The sequence below is a fragment of the Mobula hypostoma genome, chromosome 25, assembly GCF_963921235.1.
Source record: "Mobula hypostoma chromosome 25, sMobHyp1.1, whole genome shotgun sequence".
Taxonomy (NCBI): domain Eukaryota; kingdom Metazoa; phylum Chordata; class Chondrichthyes; order Myliobatiformes; family Myliobatidae; genus Mobula; species Mobula hypostoma.
This window is the reverse complement of record NC_086121.1, coordinates 16,852,071-16,875,787: the sequence shown is the minus strand read 5'-3', so window position 1 is coordinate 16,875,787 and position 23,717 is coordinate 16,852,071. Positions and strand designations below refer to the sequence as shown.

The 23,717-nt window shown below is 40.0% G+C and overlaps 1 protein-coding gene across 7 annotated transcripts in view; it reads left to right on the top strand.

Moving 5' to 3' along the window:
* LOC134337713 (calmodulin-binding transcription activator 1-like) overlaps window positions 1-23,717 on the top strand; it is a 1,241,580-nt gene that overhangs the window by 614,072 nt on the left and 603,791 nt on the right. For all 7 annotated transcript variants that reach the window (XR_010016050.1, XM_063032918.1, XM_063032917.1 and 4 more), the window contains exon 4: window positions 16,962-17,097. Coding sequence is in view for 6 of the 7 variants with exons in the window: in XM_063032918.1 (XP_062888988.1) it covers window positions 16,962-17,097 (136 nt within the window). In the remaining variant the exon portion in view is untranslated. The remainder of the gene's footprint in view (window positions 1-16,961; window positions 17,098-23,717) is intronic.

Sequence of the window (23,717 nt, the reverse complement as noted above, 5' to 3'; positions counted from 1 at the left end):
AAGAGGTAAAGGGCTGAAGAAGGAATCTGATAGCTCAATAGACCACAAAAGAAAGGGAAAGAGGAGGGGCACCAGAGGTAGGTAATGGGCAGGTGAAAAGAGAAGGTGTAAGAGAGGAACCAGAATAGGGAATAGAAAAATAGATGTGGGGGTGGAGAGTGAGATTATTGGAAGATAGAGAAATTGATGTTCATGCCATCAATTTGGAGGCAAACTAAATGGAATATGACACGATGCTACTCCCTCCTGAGAGTGGCCAAATTGAAATGAGTGGCCACCAGGAAATCCTGCCTTTTGTGGTAGATGGAGTGAAGGTGCTCAATGATGCTATCCCCCAATCTATGATGGGCCTTACCAAAGTAGGAAAGTCTGCAAGGGAAGCTAGGGCCACAGTGGTTAACTTCTAAAGTGTTGCCTCGACTGGAAGGACTGTTTGAGGCCCTGGATGGTGGTGAGGGGGAGGTGTAGCATTGTCGCAGGGATAAGTGCCAAGAGGGAGATCTGTCCCTGCAGAAAGCGGAAAATGGGGAGGGGGTGAGGTAAAGATGTGTTAAAGAATACAGTACTGAAAAACAGGAACCTGCTAAAGTTGCAAACAACAGGAATTCTGCAGATGCTGGAAATTCAAGCAACACACATCAAAGTTGCTAGTGAACGCAGCAGGCCAGGCAGCATCTCTAGGAAGAGGTACAGTCAACGTTTCAAGCCGAGACCCTTCATCAGGACTAACTGAAGGAAGAGTTAGTAAGAGATTTGAATCCTCTTCCTAGAGATGCTGCCTGGCCTGCTGCGTTCACCAGAAACTTTGATGTGTGTTACCTGCTAAAGTTGATGGGAGATACAACATGGGGAGCAACTGGGAATAGTTTCCATTACAGCAGATGCCTTAAAGTGTGTGAAGGTAGATAGATCTTCAGAGCCTTTTCAGGTCTATCCAAGAAAACTGTAGCAAGGTAGAGAGGAAATTACTAGAGCCCTGGCTGAGATATTGAAGGGTGAAGTGTTGGAAGACTGGGGAATGGCTAATGTGGCTTTTTTAAAAGAAGGGCTGCAAAGAAAAACTGGGGAATTGTAGACCAGTATGTCCAAATTCTGTGGTAGATAAGTTACAAAATGAGATTCTAAAGAATAAGATATACAAGCACTTGGAAGGACAAGGGTTTATTAGGGATAGTCAGCATGGCTTTTTGTGTGGAAGACCATGTCTCACAAATTTGATTGAGCTTTTGAACAATTAACCAAGTTCAATGAGGGTGGGTCAGTAGACATGATTTATATGAATTTCTATAAGGCCTTTAATAGGTTCTGCAATGAAAAGTTAGATAGTGTGGATCCAGGAAGAGCTAACTAATTGGATATAAAATTTCTTGATGGTAGGGAGCTCTGGGTGATGGTGTAAGGTTGTTTTATGAACTGGAAGTCCTAATTAATGATGTTCCACAGGGCTCAGTGCTAGGCCTATTGCTAGTTGTCAGTGAATTGAATGAGAATTACAAGGTATATTTAGGACGTTTGCAGATGGCACAGTTGTTGACGTGAAGATGATTTTCAGTATTTATAGAGGGTTCTTGATCATCTGGGTCAGTGAGTCAGAAGTTCCATTCAGATGAGTGAGAGGCATTGCATTTTGGAATACAAGTAGAACAGTGGGACCAAATAGTAAAAGTACATGGTTTTCTAAAAGTGGCATTGCAGGTGGATAGGTTGGTGAAGAAGGCTTTTGGCACACTGGCTTTCAATATCAGTCAGAGCGCTGAATATAGAAGTTAGGATGTCATATTACAGTTGTACAAAACATTAGTAAATTCACATTTGGAATATTACGTTCAGTTTTAGTCATCCTGCTATAGAAAAGATGTCATTAAGCTAGAAAGGGTGCAGAGATTTATGCAGATATTTCTGGGACTGAGCTATGGAGAGCAGTTGAGAAGTTTAGGACTTTATTCATTGAATGAGAGGTGAAAAAATATGAGGAGCTTAGACAGGTTGAATGTGCATAGCTTTTTTCCCTAGGGTTGGGGAAATCAAAAACTAAAGGGCATAGATTTAAGGTGAGAGAGGAGTGAGCTAAAAGGGACATGACGGCAACTTTTTCACCTGGAAAATGGTCAAAAATGGAATGAGCTGCCACAGGAAGTCATTGAGCAGGTCCGGGAACATTAAAAGGTACTTGGACAGGTATATGTACAGGAAAGATTTGGAGGCATATGGGTAACATATGGGCAAATGGAACAAGCTTAGGTGGGAATCTCTGTTGGTGCAGACCAGCTGGGCTGAAGGACCTGTTTCTGTGCTGTGTGGCCTTATGACTGAGTGTGAGGCGATTCACTTTGGGAGGTCAAAAGCAGTTGGAAAGTATAAAATAAATGGTGTTACTCTTGGGATTTATCATCCAGCCATCCTGTCCTTGGGATTTATCCAATTTTAAGGCTGTCAAGACATCAAGTACCTCCTCCTTATTTATGGAGATCTGCACTAAACTTTCACCTCCCAGTTCACTGAGTTCTTCAATTGCAGAGTCTGCTTCCTTGGTGCATGTTAGCGAGAGAGAGAGCCTATGGTATGTTGAATTGTCGGGTGAATGATTAGTTTTTGTGGTTGGAAGGTGCTGATGCTTTTTTTGCTGAAGTAAGTGGGGGAGAGGGAGGGTATTTGTTTTGTTGCTGCTTGTGCATGGAGGGGAAGTAGGTGGGCTTTGGGGTTCCATCATTTTTACTGTCACTCGTTCTTTGGGGCACTCTTCTGTTTTTGTGGATGTCCGTGAAGAACAAGAATTTTAGTTTGTATATTGTATACGTTCTCTGATATTAAATGGAACTATTGACTCTTGAATGCCATTGAAAAATATTATTTAGGACCTCACCTTTTGGCTCCTAGCACAGACTGACCCTGTTGCCCAAATGGGCCTTACATTTTTCCTGGTGATTACCTTTAATATTCTCATAGAATTCTTTTGGATTTGCTTTGATCCTGTCTGCAGATTTCTTGTGAACTCTCTTTGCCTTCCTAATTTCCTTTTAAAGTACTAACCCCATACTTTTCTTGACAAGCGATCTGTCATTAGTTTCCTATGTTAATCATGTGATTGCTTTTCCCCCTTTAACTAATCCTTCTCAATAACACTCAACACCTAGGATTCCTTATACTTGTTGCACGTTGCTTTTACTCTCACAGCAGTATGTTGTCCTAGAGCTCTTGCTGTTTCTTCTTTTAGTGCTTCCCATTGTGCAGATGTCTCAATCAAACTTTGCAGGCAGATCTGCCATCTTTCTTTGCCAGGTCCTTCCTTAAGTGAATGAAATTGGCCTCTGGACTTACTATTTCTTCTCAAGGTGATTGTACCTCTTTATTGAACAACTACTCTGAACCCTTTTCCCCTGACAACTCATTTTAAACCTTTCCCAATAGCGCAGGCAAACCTCCCGGCAGAGATTTTGGTTGCACTCAGGTTAACATGCAATCTGTCCATCTTGTACAAGTCCTACCTTCCCCAGGATTAGGTCCCACTCTTCCAGGAAATTAAAGCTCATTCTCCTGCACCATCTCTTCATCATGCATTCAACTGAGCTAGCTCACTAGCTCATGACACCAGATGAATTGCAAACCCTTTGAGGCTCTGCTCTTTGAATGGCTACCTCATTGTTATCTGCATGCTGCGTGACCTCTTGTCAGTTCATTCTTCCCTTTCAGAATGTCTTGCGGCTACTCAGAGCTGTCCTGGACGCTAGCAGCAGGGAGCCAGCATACCAACCTGCTATGTCTCCTGCAGCCAAAGGATCATCTATTTGCCCCACTTACAATAGGATCTCCTATTTTTCCTTTTCCTATCAATGAGAACAATTGTTATTTCCCCAAAACTTGTCTATTTTCTCACCTTCCTCTCTTAAAACACCCACACTTTTAACCAAGGCTTACATTGTAATTTTTTATTGGCACACTGCCAATTTTTGCCCAAAGTGCTCTAGTGAAGCTTTTTAAGATGTTTTAAAGATGACATCCAAATGCTGAATCAACTGACTCTTCAATTCTGGAGTACCGTTTTTTTAACCTAAAAGAGAAGCTACCCTACATCATGTCCACTTAATATTGATAAAATCATAAAATAATTCTTACTAATAATCTCATTAATGTGAAGAAATATTCCCTGGGAGTCTTGGCCGGCATTCATTTCTGTAGTATCCAGGACTCCTTCAAGGAGTGGTGTCTCAATAAGGTAGTGTCCTTCATTAAGGACCCCCATCACCTAGGTCACGCCTTGTTCTCATTGCTACCATCAGGAAGGAGATACAGGAGCCTGAAAGCGCACAGTAGGTGATTTAGGGAGAGCTTCTTTCCCCCTGCCATCCAATTTCTGAATGGACATTGAACCTCACTATTTTTTTATTTCTGTTCTTTCACCACTTGCTTAATTTAATATATATATTTATTGTAATTCACATTTTTTCTGTTATTATGTATTGCTTTGTACTGCTGCCACAAAGCCAACAAATTTCACAATATGTGCCAGTGATACCAGACCTGATTCTGATTCTGATTCAACAGAACATCAAAAACGGATCTCATGTGATGTTCCTCTCACTGTTATTTGGGAGAATTGACACTGCCACCTTTAGCGATGGTTACTGTGATTCAAAGTAATTTATTCTATCTGCAAATATTTTGAAATATGTCTAACACACATGATAGATTGGTGATACAACTACAAACCTTCATTGGTACACTTTGTAATTAACATAAGACTAAAGACCAAAGCATTGAGTACAGTTTTTGGACATTAAGGGAATTAAGGGCAGAAAAGTGGAGGTAAATGAGTAACGTCTTTGATCTTCTTGAATGGTGGAGCAGGCAGCTGTTTGGCCTTTTCTCCCTCCTCCCATATTTCACTTTGGTCTGCTGCTCTCACATTTGTAGTTGTGAGAAGTATCAGAGCTAGCTGTGAGGGGAGTTGGGAATGTGTGGGTGGGTTATGAAGGAAGCTCTTGTGTGGTGGGAGTGGTGGCTGGCTGTGGTGCCGGTGTCTCATTGTGATTGATGACTTGCTGTACTTAATCCTTTCATTTGTTTGAGTCCAGTGATAGGGGACTGTAGTCTCATTTGCAACGAAGCAGCTGCTTCAAGTTTGAGGAGCCCTGCAGCGTTACCGTGGATAAAAGACAAACAGCATATTTCTCTGTAGTGTATCACTAAAAATGTTGGTGGCAAAAGCCATAGAAGAGATGGGCTGCAGCTGTTGACAGCTGTTCACCTTTTGAAAGATTCTGTCCTCAAGGAAATAACTTAGAACCACAGGTGTTGGAAATTGTTTGGTATGCACCGCAGGGAAGTTGAAGAAAAATGTTACTTTATTTCCTCCCCTCTCCCTTTCCTTCTTCTCTCAAAAGGCACTGTTTCTTGCAGGGGCAGCTGAAGTTCTCCAGTACCTCACACTATACAAAATTATTTTTGCAAGAATTTGAACTGCTGTAGTTATTTCAATATTGTAGCATCAGTCTGAAGCTGATCTCTAAGAACAATCATTGTATGGTAATTGGGAGCAGGAGTCATGACTGATTCCCACCACTATGTTCCTACACTCTATCAAATTCCTCCCAGAGGCTAAATGCTACCTTCAGTTCGGGATTCATGACTAGACCACAAGCTAAGTAAACCTATGCAGACCATTCAGAGAGTAGTGTGGATCCAGTTTATACTGTCACGTGACCAGAATCTGTCCCTGTTTACATGTCTCTTCTGGCTGGAGTGCCACTTCACCCCTTCCATGAAGGAACTGTGTGCTTTCTATTTCCAGCCACCTTTTGAAACAGTTACTTAGCAACTCCCCAATGACAACCCCTTCTGACAGTACAGCCAATTCTTGGTGAATGGAAGAGAACCAGAGTGAAAATGGTGTCAAGATTGCAGAAGGTGTAAACTGGGAAATGTCAGATTGATCTTTGGAGGATCCATTCACTTCCTTGAAGTACTCTACATAAATGTACTGGGATCTTTTTCATTATGGGGAATTTGAGTTGTGAATTCAAGTTGTATCTCCAATCCAATTTGACCAGCAAGATGAAAATACCTCACTGTAATCTGGGTCATTTGTAAAACATTTTATTTTAAGTATTAAATAAGTAAAGCAGCTTAGTTAGGCCACAAGCAAGTCAACTGATAGAAATAGTAGTGATGCTACAGTGTAATTTTGCAGTGAGGTGCACTGTTCTAAGCATGAACCTGAGGTAGCTCTTTGGCAGAGAAAATTTAGTTTCACAAATTAACATTAGGTATTCAGATCAGGCATGCCATTTGATTTGTTGAAAGAAAATGGAAAACTCTACTTAGAACAGACGGTAGTAAGGGAAAATCTAATTATTCAAACAATGAGAAGTTTTCAAAGAACATGTGAGGAAAGGCAGTTTCTTCCATTCTTCAGATTGTAACCAGAGTTCTAAATTTAAAATAATTGGTTTAAAAAAAAAGTAGAGGGGATGTGGACAACTGTAAAGATCAGGAATAATAATCTGAAAAGATGGTGGATGCAGATTTCTTGAAAATAACTAATTACAGAGAGTTAAAACCAAGATATTAGGACAAGTGAACAGGTCATTCAGAGGGATGGCACAGATCATAATGATTGGAAAAGCCTCTTTCTGTGCAGTTATATTCTCTGACTTAAACTCACTCATTTCTCCGAAGATACTTCACCGGTGTACAGCTCTCTGATGGTTACCCTGCAAGTTAGCAGAGATTTATTGGCTAGCAGCAGGCATGCATGCAGTGTTCTGAGCTTCTGTGACGTATCTGATTTCTCGCTCTGCTATTGAGTCTAATGATGTCCTGTACTTGCTGATCTGAGGGGATCAGATATACTTGATATCTGGCCTCATCTTTATGCAAACATATAGTACTGTCGCATTCATTTGAAAGGTGGAAAAGGAAAGTAAACTGGTAAGAATTGGGCTATAAGACCTGCAATAGATATGTAAAAATGTAGAGAGTAGTAAAGGCATTTGTGGGTTCTGCATGGGCAAAGCAAGAGCAGATAAAGAAAGTCATAGAGAAATTAAACAAATACATTTTGTCTGTCATCATAAAAAAAGACACAATAAGCCTAACAGAAATATTCAGGTATCAAGAGGAACTGAAGAAAAGTAGCATTAGTAAAAATATCAGAGAATTTGGTGGGATTGAGAGCTGATCCAAAGATCTGATGAAATATATTCTAAGTATATTTTAAAATTTTGAAACAGCTGGCTATAGAGATAGTGATATCAGAACATTAGAAATATTTCTATTCTGAGCTCTTTTGAGAGAGGAGGTTTAGAAACAGGCAGGGGAAAAGATTCACAAATGGTCTCAAAGCTTCCCGAAGGACTACAACATCCCCACTGACTCCTAGGAACCATCATTGCTCAAGGTGGAGAAGAAATACACTGAATAGCTCAAAATGTTGCATTGAGCACATACAGAAACCCTTCATGCATGATAGAAGGTGTGAACCAGCCCTCAAACTGCCTACTCATCATCCTGTCAGCCACCATTCAGTCCTTGTATGGAGAAGTCTTCATTTTTCACTTTGGCCTCAATGGCCACCTTAGAACCCAGAAAACTACAATGGATGTAAATTACTCTCAATCCTTAAGGTCTTCCAGAGAAGAAGTAAGATGTATTGGTTATAATTTTTCCAATCTTCTGCAATTTCTAGAAAGTTTCCCCCAGATTGGAGGGTAATTGGTATGATCTGCTCTATTGAAGAAAAGGAGTAATGAGAAAACAGGGACATTAAGGAAAAATGACTTGTTAACCCAAGGGAAGGAAATACTGGAATCTATGACGTCATCTGTAAGGGGTCTGTATGTGGAATGTGTGGGTTTCCCCTGGGTGCTCCAGTTTCTTCCCACAGTCCAAAGATGTACTGGATAGGTTAATTGATCATTGTAAATTGTCCTGTGGTTAAGCTAGGGTTGAACCGGGGGTTACTGGGTGGCACAGCTCAAAGGGCCAGAAGGGCCTGTTCCTCGCTGTATCTCTAAATAAATAAAATGCAGGATAAACTAACAGTGTGGATTTAAGAAAGAGAAGTAATTTTTTGGAGCAGCACACTGGTGCAGTAAGTAGAACCGATGACTCACAGCACCGAGCTTCAATCCTGACTTCAGGGACTGCTGTTGTGGAGCTGCATATTTTCTCTGTTGCTTTAGGGGTTTCTCTCAGGTGTCCAGTTTCTTCCCATGTTGATTCATTGGCTACTGTAGGTTACTCTGAGTGTGTAGGTAAGGAATAGGATCTGAGGGGAATTGATATGCATGTAGGGGTAATAATATATGGGATTAACGTAAAATAAGTGTAAATGAGTAACTGATAATTAGCATGGACTCAATGGGCTAAAGGGGCTGTTTTCATAGTATATCATTTGATGATGCTGTAACCAATCTGGATTTCTTGGAGGATGTGACTAGTCGAGAAACCAGCAGATATGATGTACTTAAATTTTCAGAAGAAAATTGATGAGATCTCACACATGATGTTGTTCTGCAAGGTTCAAGCATATGGAATTGGGGAAATTGTACTGGCATAGACTGCGAATTAGTTAGCCGGTAAAAAGGAAAGAGTGGGAGTAAACAGATTTTCGGTTGGCAGCCAGTGTCAGAGGCTTTGCCTAGCTAGTCATAATCTCTATCAGTGACTTCGCTCAGATAATATTTCCAACTTTGCTAATTATCCAAAATCAGATGGATGTGAGTGGAGTTAGTAATGTAAAAAAGCTCCTTTTTTTTTACATCCTCAAAAGAAGGCAAGAAAGTGAGTGGATGGACAAGAATATTCCTGAAGGAATATAATGTCAAAAGTGTGAGGCCATCCACTTTGACAGGGAAAACAGGAAAAGCAGTTTGAGTTTTGAAAGATGACAGATTGGGTAATGCTGATTTTCAGAAGAACCAGGGTGACCTTATATACAAGTAAATTCATATGCCAGAGTGACAAACACTTTGAAAGGCAAATGGTATGTTGGCCTTTATTATAAGAGGATTTGAGTACAGAAGAAATAATATTTTTCTGCAATTATAATGGGCCTTGGTGAGACAGGAGCTGAGTTTTGTGTACAATTTTGATCTTATCACCTAAAGGAGGATGTACTTTCCATGGGGGAGGGAAGCTTGCATCAGGCATCACTGAAGTGAATAAAAACCTAGAAGACAGGTCAGAGTGAAATGGATGGTTAAAATGACAGACAACTGAAAATGCAGGGCCACTCTCTCAGGTTGCACAACCAAAGTTCTCATTAAGCTCGAGGATCAGCATCTTTCTTTTAACTTGGCACATCTCAGCTCTGAATCCATGAATTTCATACAGCCAGTCATTTCTGTTTGTATCAGAACTGGCCAGTTTCAACAAAAGATCAAATTCACTCTCCATAAGTGTTGCCTGACCTGCTGATCATTTCCAGAATTATGTGTTTTTCCTTTTGGACATCTGCAGTTCTTAGTAACTCGCAGTACTAATATTGATTTATTTCTCTGTGTGCGCTCACCTCCTCTTCACATCTTCTCCAGACAGAACAGGAGCAATTAACAAGCTGTCACCATCCTTTCTCAGCTGGCACCACCAACACTGTGTCTGTCACCTACTCATTCTCTCCTCATAATTGAAACACTCCATCATTCCCTCCCCACCATTGAGCACATCTTCCAGGAGCGTGCCACAAGAAAGCAGTATCTATCATCAAGAACTCCCGCCCTCCAACCTGTGCTCTCTTCTCACTGCTGCCAAGGGGAAGGAGGTACAGGAGTTATCACCCTTCAACCACCTCCCTCACCTTAACTCTGAACTGATTCTACAACCTATGGACTCACGTTCAAGCACTGTACAACTCATTTTCTTAGTATAATTTATTTATTTATTGTCTTTTTTTTGTATTTGCAGAGTTTGTCTTTTTTTGCACATTGGTTGTCAGTCTTTGTGTGTAGTTTTTCACTGATTCTATTATATTTCTTTGTTTTACTGTGAATGCCTGCAAGAAATGAATCTCAAGGTAGTGTATGGTGACATATATGTACTTTGACAATAAATTTACTTTGAAGTTTGATCATGGGCAACATGCCAGTGACTCCTCTGTGCCCTGGCTTGTTCAATAACAAACTTCTCATAGTATGGTGACCAGAACTGCATACCGTATAGTATTCCAGCTGTGGTCCATTCTGTATTTATAAAATTACATTATAGCCTCCCTGCTCTTATATCATGCATCTCAGAAAATGAAGGTAAGTATCTCATAAGACCTCCTTCACCACCTCATCTACCTGGCTGCCACCTTCAGGAATCCGTGAATTTGTAATCCTCAATCCTCAATATTCCACAGTGTTCCCTTGGCCCCCACCATTTATATTATTAGTACTCTCTGTTCCTTTTATACTTATTGAATAATGAAATAGACCATCTGGTGATCTGAAATTTACACCCCTGCAGCTTCAAAGATTACATTAAGTTTTATATTGGATAATATTTTACTTAAAAATTTGGGATACCTTGTTTTTTGGATTATAGTTCCCTCCCAGGGTTGCTTTTCATTGTCTTTTAAGTGAATGCTCTTGAGGCTATCAGTGGGGCTCACAAAAATAATTCCTGCTCTTTCAAGGTCTCAGATTTAACTCCTGCATTCAGTTTGCCGATTTTTGTCGAGGATACACCTCTTTGCAGGGCTACGGGGTGAGAATGATCAGTGTTAGACCTTAAGACATAGGAGCAGCAATAGGCCATAGGCCATTTAGCCCATGGATTCTGCTGATCCTTCTTTCCCCTCCTCAGCCTTTTCCCCGTAACTGTTGATGCTGTGTCCAATCAAGAACCCATCAAGCTCTGCCTTAAATGCATCCAAGGACCTGGACTTTACAGCTGCCTGTGGTTACAAAATCCACAAATTCACCACCCTCTGGCTGAAGAAATTTCTCCACGTCCTTTTTTAAATGGGTGCCCCTCTATCCTGAAGTTGTGCCCTCTTGTCCTGGACTCCCCCACCATGGGAAACACCTTTCCACATCTACTCTGTCTAGGCCTTTCAACATTTCAAAGGTTTCAATGAGATCACCCCTCATCCTTCTAAATCCGATAGTACAGACTCAGAGCTATCAAACATTCCTTGTCTGATAACCTTTACATTCTCTGAATCATCCTTGCGATTCTGCTCTGAACACTCTCCAATGCCAGCAGATCTTTCCTTAGATGAAGACCCTAAAACTGTTGACGATACCCAAGGTGTGGCCTCACCAGTGCCTTATAAAGTCTCAACATTACATCCCTGCTCTTGTATTCTAGACCTCTTGAAATGAGTGCTAACATTGCACTTGGCTTCCTCACCACCGACTCAGCCTGCAAGTTAACCTTTATGGTGTTATGCACAAGGACTCAAAGTCCCTTTGCATGTCAGTGTTTTGGATTTTCTTTCAGCTTAGAAAATAATCCGCACATTTATTTCTACTACCAAAGTCTCTCATTTTTTTTCAATAATCTTTCAATGATTTTGACGCACGTAGCTCTAGATTTCTCTGTTCCAGTACTAGTATTTAAACTTCCATTGGAGTTCTAATGCAGGGTTTCAACCCAAAATGTTGACTGTTCCTTTCCTTTCACAAATGCTACTTAACACATAGAGTCCTCCAACAGCTTATTTGCCACTCTTTGTAGAATTGTGCTCTATGGTTTATGTCTGGCATCCAGGAGATCTTCAAGGAGTGATGCCTGAAAAAAGGTGGCATCCATCGTTAAGGACCCCCATCCCCAGGACATGTCCTCTTCTCATTACTACCATCAGGGAGGAGGTATAGGAACCTGAAGGCACACATTCAACAATTCAGGAACAGATTCTTCCTCTCTGCCATCAGATTTCTGAATGGACATTGAGCCCATGAGCATGACCTCACTTCTATTTTTTTTTTCTCTTTTTGCACTACTTACTTAATTTAACTTTTTAAATATATATACTTTTTACTGTAGTTCACAGTTTTTTATTATTATGTATTTCAATGTACTGCCACCACATAACAACAAATTTCATGACATATGCCAGTGATATTAAACCTGATTCTGATATTACTTCTTCTTGTACTCCTTTCTGAAATTTAACACTTCACATATTTCTGTATAAAGTTTTATCTCTTCTGTGTACTTCAATTCCATCAGCCTGTCTGAATCCTTTTGAAGGCCAGACCAATAATGCCCCACAATTCACTGTGCTTCAGGTTTTGTGTTGTCTGGAGCTTTGGAAATTGTGCCATGTATACACACAAGTCCCAGTCATAAATATATATTTAGAAAAATAATAGTCCTTGTATCAGCTCCCCAGAGATCACCATTCTGTACTTCTCTCCAGACTGAAAAACAGCGATTCACTGTGTGTCTAGTCACTTATTCAATTTTCTATTCACATAGCTAATGCCTCTTTTCATTCTGTAGGATTCAATCTTGGTGTCAAGCCTATAAAGTAGCACTTTAACAAGTACCTTTTGAAAATAAACTATATTACTTGCATTTGCCTCATCAACTTTCTTTTTTACTTCATTGAACATCTCAGCCAATTTGAGCTTTCCTCATGACACGCTATTTTTCTGCCATCTATTCTGTACTTGACTATTTACCCAACCAATCAATCCCCTTTGGTAGAATTATTCTTTCCAACTGAGGTTGGACAGAATCTCTAAGGGTTATTTTTCCACGAATGAGATAGATTGCATTCTGCACATGAATTGGTCCCAAATTAGTGTTGAAACTTCACTTTAGCCAAACGTCCCAATGCAAACATGGCAGATAATTGAAATATATTTAATCTTAGGGCAAGTATTGATTAACATCGAAAAAAGTTAACACTAAGATAATGAAAGAGTATTAATAAACTCCAAAAGTATGTCCATTACCATGGCCCTTTAAGAACTTAAGTGAGTAGATTGATTGTTAAGAAACAGAGTATATCATGAAATCTGTTGTTTTGTGGCAGTGGTACATTGCAATACATAATAGTAAAAGAAACTATATATTACCATAAGAAATATATATGTATATAAAAATATATAAACTAAATTAAATAAGTTGTGTGAAAAGAGAGCAAAAAAATAGTGAGGTAGTGTTCATAGGCTCATTGTCCATTCAGAAGTCTGATGATGGAGGGGAAGGAGCTGTTTCTGAAATGCTGAGTAAGTGTCTTCAGGCTCCTGTACCTCCTCCTTGATGGTAGCAATGAGAAGAGTCCACGTAATGTGGGTCCTCGATGCATGCCGCTTTGGTGATGCATCACCGTTTGAAAATGTCCTTGATGTCTAGGAGATTAGTGCCCTTGATGGAGCTGGCTGAATTTTCAACTTTCTGCAGCTTTTTCTGATCCATTGCAGTGGTCCCTCCGTACCACACAGTGATGCAACCAATTAGAATGCTCTCCATGGTACTTCTATAAAAATGTGCGAGAGCCTTTGATGACATACCATGTCTCCTCAAACTCCTAAAGAAATATAGCTGCCATTGTGCTTTTTTTTTGTAATTGCATCAGTATGTTGGGCCTGGAATAGATCTTCAAAGATGTTCACACCCAGGAATTTGAAATTGCTCACCCTTTTCACTGCTGATCCTTTGATGAGGTCTGCGTTCCCTCGACTTCTCCTTCCTGAAGTCCTCAATCAATTCCTTGGTCTTATCAACACTGAGTGTAAGGTTGTTGTTGCGACACCACTCAGGCAGCTGATCTACTTTACTGAAGTACACTTCCTCATCACCATTGGAAATTCTGCCAACAATAGTTGTGTCATCATTAAATTTAGGGATGGTGTTTGAGCTGTGCCTAGCCACACAGTTGTGGGTGTAGAAAGAGTAGAGCAGTGGGCTGAGCACGCATCCCTGAGGTGCACCAGTGTTGATTGTCAGTGAGGAGGAGATGTTATATCTGATCCACACTGACTGTTTTCTCCCTATTCGCTTTGAAACTATTTCTGTTCAAACTTGGAATGTTCGTCAGGCTGGTTATCAGGAGCCGTTTGGCAAGAAATATGAGAGCAGCCAACATAATGAATTTTAGCTACAACAAAGATTAAAAATAGAATTAATGAACCACATTAAAATTACTTTCCCTTCTTTAGCAATCTGTCAGAATAACAGAAGGTTCACATTGGTAAAAATTGAAGTTGAAAGGGTAGAGCATTATATAAAAGTGATACTGCATTTAGCCTGGTGGTACCTTCTTAAATCAGGTGGGAAGGGTTGTTATACTTTGGTTTTCTCCCAGCTAATGTTCTTCATTAAAGCCAGATTCCATTGATGCTTAATGTCCCATATAATGCAGAATTCATTTTATTCATCCTTACTCTTTTTGCAATTTTTTTATCAGAAAACTGATATCTTGCTGCATTATCTGGCACTTCAGGTGCAAAATTCTGAGTGGCTGGAGTATAACAATTAGGAGCGCAGCCAATTTGCTGAGCTTTAGCAGCAGCAAATGACTACAAAGAGCAATATTTTTCTATCAGCTTTACGCATGAAATCATTAGATGGACACTGTATCTTGGAGTCGCAGGGCACTTCTTTTGCTAATGTTCACACTTTATAGACCTTAATCGTTTTCTCATCAGAACATTTGGGCTAATAGGTAATTCTTCTTATTTTGACATAAACTTAGACAGAAGAAAGCTAAAGCAACCAATAAAGTATTTGTTCAGTTCTCACAAACTCTGTTTTGTTTGTTGAACTAATATTCCCAAGTATATCAGAATCAGCATTGCTTTCTGAATCTCATGTAAAAAGCAAAGCACATTGATAAATAATGCTAAACATAACTTGTTTTACCCAGGGACCATAATAATAAATGATTCATTAGTATTATGTAGGTGATCAGAAAGACAGCCCCCATCCAATTGTGTTGGAAAATTCTTTGATCTTAGTCTGTCTGAAGGGGATAAATATGTGAAACATCAGAAGCAAACCATAAAGCAAAAAGACCTTAGAGAAAGCAGATATAAAAAAGGCAGAATACAGAGTGGTGAACCTGTTCAACAACATCAACACCTTGCATCTAGTTTGCACCTGTAATGTGTACCATAATGATTCAAACAAAATTTCACATTGATTCGTGTGAGGAGATTGATGAGCAAGGGGATGGATGATCAAATGTTTGATCGGAGAGAGTTATTAAAGAGTATTTTAAATCTGGTGAGCAAAGCAAAGCAATTGAACAAGGATTTTTGAAGTTTGGAGCCCGGAGGCATGACTAGCAGTGATTGAATGATGAAAATTAGGGATGTACAAGAGTCGAGAATTGGAGAATCTTGGAGACTGGAAGACTAGAAAAGATTGCAGAGATATGAAAAGAATTCAGGCAAGGAAGGTTTTTGAAAACAAGAATGAGAAGTTAGCTTAGGCTATGTGTTGTGTATTAAGCCTACCAACCCTACTGGAGCATAGACCGCTAACAGCAGCTTGCAAGAGTCCTCTGTCCTGAGCCAGTCTTTCAAATTGTCCCCAGATGTAGTTCATCTTCTTAGTGTCAACTTCAAGGTTGTGGCGGCACATGTTCTTTGGTCAACCTCTCTTGTGCTTTCCCTGGGGATTCTGCATCAATGGTGATAGTGATGGTGGTACTTGGCTTATGCAGCATGTGTCCTATCTAATCCCATCTCCTCTTCCTGGATGATAGATGTTTGATCAGCTCTGTGGCTTCCATGGACATCTGGCTTTCACCTCATGACTTCATACATCCTCTAGGCGAAGATCCTTCCTCTCCCAGGGATGAGATCTTTGGAGCTTCTGTTGGTGTTTCTGTTTTTACTGGATGGGGTTGCTAGCCCAATGCCCAACCCTCCTCCTTTTGCAGCTGGGCTTGGGACTGTCCATGGCAGAGTTTCAGTAAGGTGTGGATCATGGATAAATCGGACATGTTGCAATTTAGGACACAAGCAAATATGAAGACAAGCATAATAGTAGCTCTAAGAACGTTCAAGAAACTTGACTCTATCTAGCACTCTTGACTAGCACCCTAAACGTCCGCATCCTCCACTTTTCCTATTCAGTAGTTGTAGTATGTGTTAACTACCAAATTAAGTTATTCACCTAGGCCGTTTCCAATAGTAACTGCAAAGCCTGAGACCTTTTCACACCAAGTCTGTTTTCATAAAAACGGATGCATAGAAAATCCACTATCTGCAACTTTTGCTCCAAGTTTGGTACAATTCTAAGCCAGAAATACATGACTAATTATTCATTTTTATTGGGTTTACATCATGGGAATGCCTATGCAGCAACACTATGGGATTAGCTTTATTGAACAAATAGTTGTAGTTGAAGAAGGCTGATGACTACTGCTGCCTCAAAAGCAATGCCTGCGTTCTGTAAATGAATTTGAAAATTGAAGTACTGATGTTACGTAATGTAGCCTGTGGAGGTACTAGAAATATTGGTATTTAGATTGGTGGCAACACAGAGACAATGAGAGATGAGAAATCTTATTTTGGTTGAAAAATGTCATGTACCATGCCTCAGAGAATAAATGTGTGACAGTTATCCGTGCCGTATAAAGAAATGACTTGTTCAGACCATGCCAGATTAGTTTGCCTGAGCTTTGTTGGCCCTAGTACTCCTGTGAAGAAATAAGCCAGATGGTGGGCTGCTCTGAATTTTCATTGCACTGCCCATAAATCTTCCTCATAAAATCTATTTTTGAACCTCAAGCTTTTCATTCATGAAGATTGGATGCTTTGGAGAGGCATTTAATGATAAGTGAAAAGTTCTGAACCATTATGATGTCGAGCTAAATCAAAAGGGTAATGAGGTTGTGGAGAGAAAGCATGAGCAAGATCAAAAAACGAACACCCTCTGAATTTAAAAGGAGAGTGCCTCCTAAAGATTGAAATATGATAGGTTTGTCTTTGAATGGGATGTGACCTAGTTGTAACTATTTTATAAGATTCCCATTTTCTTATTTCCCATCTTGTTTCCTCACTGAAATATTGCAGGCCCCAAAATGGCTCCATGATCTTATACAACAGAAAGAAGGTGAAGTACAGAAAGGATGGCTACTGCTGGAAGAAACGGAAAGATGGCAAAACTACACGGGAGGATCACATGAAACTGAAGGTGCAGGGTGTGGAGGTAAGGTTAAACATCATAGCAACACTTGAGTTTATTTTGAATGTTCTCTGGTAACTATATCATGGGAAAATCACAGTCATGTTAACCCAGTATTGGAAGTGGGAATGAGTTGACACCTCTAACGAGCCTTTCAATTTCACCTAGTTTTGTTGCAGAGAGGACAAAATACAACTATATAAATGATCAAATCTGTGTACTGATAGTATTTCATATTTGAGAACCATATTATAATTCAATATAAAATTATAGTACTTAAAAAAATTTTGACATTTATAGGCTTTATTCATTTCCTTGCACTTTTATCTTGTCACGTCTGCTGTCCTGAGGTGGGGAAACAAGTCAGCCTAATTTTGGGCTTCCTGACCAACTGTTAATGGACATTATTAATATATACAGTATTTCCAGTCAAACCTTCTTATGAAGTTCTGTTTCAATTGAATGGATTGGTGGATATTAGGCAAATCAGACTAAATATAGCTTCAAGATATCTTCCGTAATTTTTGAAGCATCAGGTGAAGTGTCTCAGGAAAAGAATTCAAACTCCGATTGTGTTAATGATGCTGAGGAGTGAGCCACAGTCATTAGGAAGGTTGTTGTCTTGTTATATTATTGTCACCTGGACTGAGATACAGTGAGAAACTTTGTATGCCGTCCAGGCAAATCATGCCATATGTAAGTACATTGAGGGAGTAAAAAGAATACAGGATACAGTGTGGAACTACAGAGAAGATGCAATTGTAGGTAAATTGGTCAGTGCAAGAGCTACAATAAGACAGACTGGAAGATCAAGATCCATCTTCAGCAGAGGTCCTTTCAAGAGTCTGGTAACAGCAGGATGAAAGCTGCCCCTCAGTCTGGTGGTATGTGCTTTTATATTTTTCATTCTGATAGGAAAGAGGAAAAGAGAGAATGCCCGGGGTCAGAGAGGTCCTTGATTACGTTAATTGCTTTCCCAAGGCAGTGGGAAGTGCAGAGGGAATCAGTGGAGGGTAGGCTAACTTATATGATGGACTGGGCTGCACTTGCAACCCTCTGCAATGTCTTTGTCTTGTGTTGCGCATTTGCCATACTCAGCTGTAATGCATCCAAATAGGATGCTTTCTATGGTAGATCTGTAAAGATTGTTAAGAATCCCTGGGGACATGGGAAATTTTCTTAGCCTTTTGAGGAAGTAGATACATTGGTGTGCTTTCTTGGTTAGAAGATCAAGATCCATCTTTAGTGATAAGAACTCCAGTCAAGGACAGGGAATTGTGGAGGAGGTATTGTCTCCTATTCTTACTGATTGTGGATATAAGCCCAGGCTGAGATTTCTTCATGTTCCCTTTGTATAAGACTTGTCTGATCAGATTTTTCTTTCTCTGTGTAGTTCTAACAATTAATGGGTTGAACTATATTGATAAGAGGATAGCAGATAGTGTCATTATTGAGCTGTGCCAATGTGTTTACGGTTTGATTGCATGGAAATTTAACATATCCCATTCACCCATTATCCTTCAGTACACAAGCCCAAGTTTCTTGTTGGATACTTGTACCTAGCAGTGTAATGCTAATGGAGCAAGATCTCCAGCCTGACAATCTTGAGCTGAAACCACATTGTATCAAATTGTTAGATTAAATTCGATGAATATGGATCAGTCCAGGAAAATTATGACCTCAAAAATGGCTAGGATATCATGAAGACATTATTCAGTGAATGGAATCTGTTTATTTTACCTGTTATGGCCTCCATGTGACTCCAGACCTGCTTATAGGGTTAATTCTTAAATGCCGTAGCTCACGTGGTGGAAGTGGCCCCTTTCAAGTCCTCCACTAGTCTGATTTAGATCAGCAGCTGAGCAATGAGGGAGCCCAAAACCAATGGCTTTCCACCCCAGTGTAGTTTGTTTTAATGTCACATTGTTCAGTGGAACAGAGACCAATTTTTTTTTGTTGTTTTACAGTGAACTACTCTCATATCTTCTTTGCATGATGGGAGAGCTCCACGGACAATCTTCTGGTTTTCTCTGAAGCAATTTTCTATTCTTTACCTCACACTGATTTTGGTAACAAGAATACTTTGGCTAATGTAGGTTCAAAGATCTTTACAGCCTGTAAGTGGCTCACTAGATGCATACATCATCAAGCAAAATGGGAAAATCCTGGTTGGGATCCCCATTTGGCACTGAGCAGTTTGATTTCAGCCAAAGCAGTCAGTGTGATACACCTGCTCTGCCCATATATGGGCTAAAGCAGAGAAGATGAACTAAAGCAGTGTCTTATTGATGATGCTCTATGGAAATTAGCTGAAGGCAAGAATAGGCTTGACTGTTGTACCTCCCACATTTAACACTCTCTCCATGTACACAGAACCACTTGGGTAAGAACTGGGGAGCTGGAAAATAAATCAATCTGGATTTCATTCAGAGTTAGCTTATTCAAGAGAGACAAAACAAGCCATGATGCAACTGCCAATCACCTGCAGGAATGTGATAGTGCGACATTGAACAATAGCACTGGGGATTTGTAGGAGGATTGCAAGATAGGCCGAGTTTATAAATGAAGAATGTCGGCTGCAGTTGTCACCCACTCACTTCTAACGTAATAGCTACAGGCGACTTCAGTTTAAAAAAAGAGTAAGTTTATTCAGCAATCATAAGTTAATTATATTATATTACTGCAATAGAGAAAACTGCTTGTGGGAATGTATTCAAAAACACAATTGAGCCGCATAATGAAAAATTTTGTAACTTGTCATTTAATTAATAATTGACATTATGTTCGTTAGACTTACATGCGCAGTGAATCTACTTTGAATTTGTGAGTGCACATGTGCCTTTTCAGACAAATCCTGCAGATGGGCCCCTCATCCCAAAGACTTGAAATGCACTGATTGGTGCAGGAGATGGCACCATGTTGTGCTTGGAACTTCAAATCAACATTAAAGCTTTTACTAACTTACATAACTGCTTGTTACACCGCTGCTATTTAGGGTAGCAATGAAGGTCCTCTATCTCTGGCAGTGTTCAGGACTTCCTTCATCATATCAGTAGCTTCCTCTCAGTTTCCACTAATGTCAGTCATGCAAATCCTGGCTAGAGACTCAGGAATACTTTCACACTCAGATGCAGAAGGATCCTTCATTGCTGTTTTTTCCATAATAATTTTGTTTTACCAGTCAGGGTTGTTACCCTGAGCTGAACTCCCAAAACTGGAGGTTGGGTGGACCACTCTTAGTCTGGCTTCTATCCTTTGACCTATTTGGCATGGGTGACCCTACCAAGATGCACAATGCCCTTAGTTCTCTGGGTCATTAAGGCACGCAAGCCTTCAAATCATGCAACAAGATTGTGGACCTCTTGGAGGAAAGCTACTAAGAATACATGATTTCACTTTCAGATTGAACTGTACATTTGTCATACCTCTATGGCCACTGTAGAAGCAGGTATACCTAGTATAGAACAGGGCTTCCCAACCTTTTTATGCCATGGACCAAAACCATTCTGCAAGGGATCTGTGGAACCCAGGTTGGGAACCCATTGTATAAATTGAGAGACATCCAGCCAAGTCCAATTTTGTCTTCAACCATTCTCTACATCCAGGTACTCTGTAATGTGGATCAGATTATTATGATGTGTCAATGGAGCTGTAGTTAGTTTTCTTCTCTTTAGCTCTAAAATGGAGGTCTTATGTAGCACACCAGCTTGTTTGGCTTAAATCAAACAGTGCAAAGCTTGAACCTTAAGATTATCAGATGCTAGAAATCTTGAGCAACACACACACAATGCTGAAGGAACTAGTTTCAGGCCAAGACCCTTCATCAGGACTGATAAGGATTCATCAAGTGGGCATGATGCCATTATTATCATTGCTACAGAATGCAGACATTGTACATGGCACCCAGAGCACTTGCTCTCTGAGTTTTATTAATTTAACTTAAATCCAGAATTGGCCTCGATTATATTTTTAAAAGTAGAAATATTTTCACTTCTTTCTATTGAGTATAAAAATAGTACATTTCGGAAAAAAGTTGATTTTGAAAATGACTTGCTGCAGCTTGCCCTTTGTCTCACTATTTATCTATAATCTATCACTGAGGGTTCCCTTCTGGAAGAGACTCAACTTGAGTTTAAAATCAGAATCAAGGACCAAATTTACGATCAAGGATCAATTTTATTTGCTATATGCATTTACATGCACTAGGAATTTACTGTGGTATGTTGGTCATGCAACAAAAAAGATCAACATTTAAAAAAAATAATGAATTATGCAAAAAATGTAGTTAGAGATTGAAGTATGGATCGAGAATAAAACGTGCATAAATATCAGCATGTATTTCCAATGTAAACAGCTTTATCAAAAGTAGGCCAGGCAGCATCTCTAGGAAGAGGTACAGTTGATGTTTTGGGCCGAGACCCTTCGTCAGGACTAACTGAAAGAAGAGCTAGTAGGTGATTACCGTCCCATGACCCTCTCATGTCCCTTTTGCCAATCAACTGTCCAACTCTTGGCTCCATCCCTCCCCCTCCTGTCTTCTCCTATCATTTTGGATCTCCCCTTCCCCCTCCCACTTTCAAATCTCTTACTAGCTCTTCTTTCAGTTAGTCCTGACGAAGAGTCTCGGCCCGAAACGTCAACTGTGCCTCTTCCTAGAGATGCTGCCTGGCCTGCTGCATTCACCAGCAACTTTGATGTGTGTTGCTTGAGATTCCAGCATCTGCAGATTTTCTCGTGTTTGCGTTATCAAAAGTAGTTTAAAGTGATTGCAGTGCAGTGCAGTGATGGGGGTAATGGATAGAGGGAGTCGAGGGCTAACTAGAATAGTTGATCAGATTAGGGAAAGAAACTTTTATGATGATGTGACTTTTTTTTTAAATAGCCCTATACTGCTTTCTATAAGGTAACTTTTGGAAAAGGCATTTTGCAGGGTGGATAGTGTCTGCAATGATTTTTCCTGCCTGCTTCTTTGTCCTGCAGTGATGGTAGACTGCAGCCAATCACCTTTTCTACCCACTGTAATTTTCATATACTCTGAGAGGATGCTGCACAAAACCAGACAATAATGACTGATGTCAGGATACTCTCCATAATGCCAGTGTAGAATTGCACCAGTATGTTCTGGGGAAGATGGAATTTTACCAACTGTCACAAGAAATTTATCCTCTGCCGAGCCTTTTTGTTAATGAAGGAGATATGGTTCTCCTACCTGAACTTCAGCAAAATAATGATGCCCAGCAACCTGAATGTTGAAACAATGCTAACTGTAGAGTTATTGATGATGAGTGGGTGGAGAGACTTCACATTACTTCTGAAGTCAATATGCATACCTATGGTTTTAAGGGCATTCAGCTCCAAGTTTTTGTGATCATGATTGAGCCAGATAGTGAATAAATACTCAACAGTTATTACCAACCCATCTATATTGGTAGTGAGTTCTTGGAATACAGGACATGTGCTCTTAATAAACCAACTGTTTCATTATTGTATCAACAAAACCAAACACTTCCTGAATGGCTTTTTTTGTTAGGTGTCCTGCAAATGAATTCATTTTGTTTTTTGTGCATTGAATAATGGCAGGCTGGTGGTGTAGTGGCATCTGCATCAGACTTTGAGGTGAGTTGTACCAGGTTTAAATCCAGCCAGCTCCTTGCAAGCTTTCCATCTAAGCTGGATTGAGCGTCGAGCTAGCAATTTGACCTTGTAACAAACAGACAGGTGGTAAAGAAATGGCAAGGTTGCTGCACCATGTGTCACAAGGCATCGAGAAGAGCACAACTCATTGAATAATGCTCAACATTCAACCTATCATGTCTCTGGCAGCTTTTTCAAAAGGCTATCCAATAGTGCCATTCATCCTGCTGTTTTCCCATAGTATTGGAAAAGCTTAAGTTATCCAATTTCCTTTCAAAGATAAACATGGAATCTGCTTTGTCTTTTCATATGGCATATTTTGGATTGTAACAATTTGTGCATTATAAAAAATCTTTTGATCTTTTGGTAACTTGCTCTACAAAGTTAAACTACTTTCTTTCTAAGAAGAGTATGAGGTTAAGTAAGGTTAAGATATCTGGCCTGTGCCTTTGGAAGGACAGTAAAGGGGGCTTGATGATTTATTACTGTTTGGACTGAAACATCTGTTGTTATAGTTAGAAATGGTTCTAATAGCGACATGATGTGAAGCCCACAGGCATTTCATTGTGTTGCTTTGTAATTTGCATGCTGCTCACCTTGAATCAAAGTCAAGGCTTTCCACCTTGCTGCACAAACAATTTAATGGCTGCAGTGCCATGTGACTCAGTCGTTCAAAGCAAGGCTGGGTTTTGGTACTTGAAGCAGCTTACCTTATACTGTAGTGAGTACAACACTAACTAAAAGCTGAGCTCGTACATTACCAGAATACTTTTGGACACCTGCAGTTACTCCTTAACTTTTTCTCAGCAATCTAATATATGATGACATTTCAGTCCATCAAACATGCCTACCTATCCATAATGTTCCCTTGGGGCTTTTATAATTGGCCTACCTCCCCCTCGTACCTCATTCGTTATTTATATATATATTCTTTTTCTCTCGCTCCTTTTTCTCCCTCTGTCCCTCTGACTATACCCCTTGCCCATCCTCTGGGTTTTCCCCCCCTCCCC